General features: G+C 47.5%; 1 protein-coding gene across 1 annotated transcript; it reads right to left on the bottom strand.

Moving 5' to 3' along the window:
- Nucleotides 1-583: 583 nt before the first annotated feature.
- On the bottom strand, nt 584-2,233 carry LOC132061512 (uncharacterized). Its single transcript, XM_059454312.1, has 2 exons — nt 1,557-2,233; nt 584-1,427 (listed from the first exon to the last, which is right to left on the bottom strand). Exons 1-2 carry the CDS (start codon nt 2,231-2,233, stop codon nt 584-586), a joined length of 1,521 nt encoding a protein of 506 aa, XP_059310295.1.
- Between the last annotated feature and the right edge of the window lie 321 nt (nt 2,234-2,554).

The following is a 2,554-nucleotide window of genomic DNA, read 5'->3' as shown; positions in this document are numbered from 1 at the left end:
GTTTGATCTGAGGAAAACTTGGATCCAGGCTCAACTTGTGTGTCGTCACGTCCGGTGGAATACCTGTTATGTCTAAATGGGACCAAGAAAAGCAATCTGAGCTATTTTTAAGGAACTCAATAAAATTATTCCTGAGCTCGGGCATTAACCCCGTGCCCAGGTATACCTTCTTCTCTGGTAAATGGACGAATAGTATGACTTGCTCGAGTTCTTCGACTGTGGACTTAGTGGCATCAGAATCATCGGGCACCATGAATGTTCTCAGCACCCCGAATTTTAACTCCTCGTCTGGTGTGTCTCCGTCTCGATCTTTTGAAGATTCCGAGATCGGGATCTGTGATTGCTATTTGGCACTCTTCCCTTCGCTCCGATCTGGCGCCTTTATAGTCTTAACAGATTCTTCAACCACGAACATTTCTTTTGCCACCTGCTGCTCACCACGGACGGTTTTGATACCTTCTAAAGTCGGGAATTTCAATACTTGATGCATAGTCGAGGGAACCGCTCTTACGAAGTGAATCCACGGTCTACCCAGCAATGCATTGTATCCCATGTCTCCCTCTATCACATAAAATTTAGTCTGCTACGTAGTTCCTGCCATACTGATCGGTAAAGTGATCTCACCCTTCGTCGTTTCGCATGCCATGTTGAATCCGTTGAGGACCCGTATTGCCAGTATGATCTGATCGAGTAGTCCCAGCTGTTCGATGACTCTCCATCGGATGATATTAGACGAGCTACCTCGATCAATTAGCACACGTTTAATTCTAAACTTATTGATAAGGACAGCTATTACCAGTGCGTCATTATGCGGCTGGGCGATGCCTTCCATATCCTCGTCATTGAATGTGATAGGGCCATTGGGGTCATCGTTCCGGATACGCTTTTCCCTCGTTATGGAAATTTTTGTGCGTTTTATAACCGGCCCAATAGGAATGTCAGCTCCTCCTATGATCATGTATATCACCTGCTGAGGCTCTTCCGCCCTATCCTGCTGGTTGGAGTCCAGGTTTTTAAAATGGGCTTTTGCTCGTTCACTTAGGAATTCTCGAAGATATCCCAAATTGAACAGACGGGCGACCTCCTCTCTCAGCTGCCGACAATTCTCAGTTCGATGGCCGTGATTATGATGATACTTACAAATAAGACTTTTATCCCGCTTCTCTGGATCAGATTGGATTGGCCTCGGATGTCCTGTTTCTTTATTTCGGATAACGACCGCCGCTATGGTTGCTACATCGACCCAAAAGTTGTACTCGGATAACCTTGGAGTTTCTCTGTTTCCCGGGGCTCTATCGACAGCATTTCTGTTTATCAAACCACGGCTATTTTGGCCTCGATCATTCCTTCGATCGTTCCTCCTATCATTCTTGCCTGATTCGCTGTTGCGCCCGTTCCCCCTTCGATCGAGCGGGTAAGGCTGGTACCTGTCATATGATGATCTGGAATCCCGATCTACCACTCTCCTCGAGCGATCACTCCCTTTATCGGAATGCTATGATACTGAAGCAGCCCTCAAAATCTTATCATCTTCGACCCTAATCTTCGACTGATACCTGTTGTGTACATCAGCCCAGGTGATCGCCGGGTATTCTATCAGGTTTTGTTTTAGCTCCATAGATGTGATCGAGCTCCTCGAATTGAGTCCCTGGATGAAAGCCTGAACGGCCCAATCGTCAGTAACTGGAGGTAAGTCCATGCGCTCTATTTGAAATCGAGCCACAAACTCGTAGAGGGTCTCGTCATCTCGTTGCTTAACGTTGAACAAGGCCGATTTTCGAGTTTCGACCTTGATGGCCCTGGCATGGGCCTTAACGAAAGCATCAGCGAGTATGGAAAATGAATCAATCGAGTGCTCGGGCAAGTTATGATACCAAATCATAGCCCTCTTTGACAGAGTCTCCCCAAATTTCTTAAGTAGCACTGATTCCCTTTCTTTATCGGTGAGATCATTGCCCTTAATAGCGCACATATTCGCAGTCACATGCTCATTTGGGTCCGTTGTCCCATTGTACTTCGGGATATCGGGCATGCGAAATCTCTTGGGGATTTTCATCGGTGCCACACTCGGCGGAAATGGCATTTGAATAAATTTTTTCGAATCCGGTCCCTTCAACACTGGTGGAGCCCCCGGAATCTGATCGACCCTCGAATTGTAGTTCTCCACCTTCTTGTCGTTCGCCTCTATCTTCTTTTCACCGGACTCGACCCGTTTAGTTAATTCTTCGAGCATTCTTATCAATTTGCTGCTTTGCTCGGGGTAGTTCTCGTTACCCCGTGGGACGTGTCTTTCCTCCGTATCCTGGGTCTGTTCTGATGGGGCAATATCGGGTGTCTGACCTCGGTTTTACAATTGTGCTATGATCTTTTGCTGGGCCTGCAACTGCGCCATAGCCATGTCTAACTGGTTTTGGAGCTGCTGCAGCATGACTCCATTATTCTCGTCGGCCGGTATGTTGCCCACCGATGATCCGACTTGAACAGGATTAACGGGGGGCGCGTTGTTGTTTGGTACGTCTCCACCGTCGTGCTCGTGATGGCTTGGTTCCACTTG

Source organism: Lycium ferocissimum, chromosome 6 (genome assembly GCF_029784015.1).
Source record: "Lycium ferocissimum isolate CSIRO_LF1 chromosome 6, AGI_CSIRO_Lferr_CH_V1, whole genome shotgun sequence".
NCBI classification, from domain to species: Eukaryota; Viridiplantae; Streptophyta; class Magnoliopsida; order Solanales; family Solanaceae; genus Lycium; species Lycium ferocissimum.
Note: the sequence above shows the minus strand (reverse complement) of the source record. Positions and strands in the feature narration are given on the sequence as shown.

Excerpts from the sequence above, each read along its gene's own strand:
- LOC132061512 (XM_059454312.1), bottom strand. The coding sequence starts at position 2,233 with ATGCTCGAAGAATTAACTAAACGGGTCGAGTCCGGTGAAAAGAAGATA. Across the intron at positions 1,428-1,556 it reads TGGGCTGATGTACACAACAG|GTACCAGCCTTACCCGCTCG; the intron begins GTATCAGTCGAA and ends ATCATATGACAG.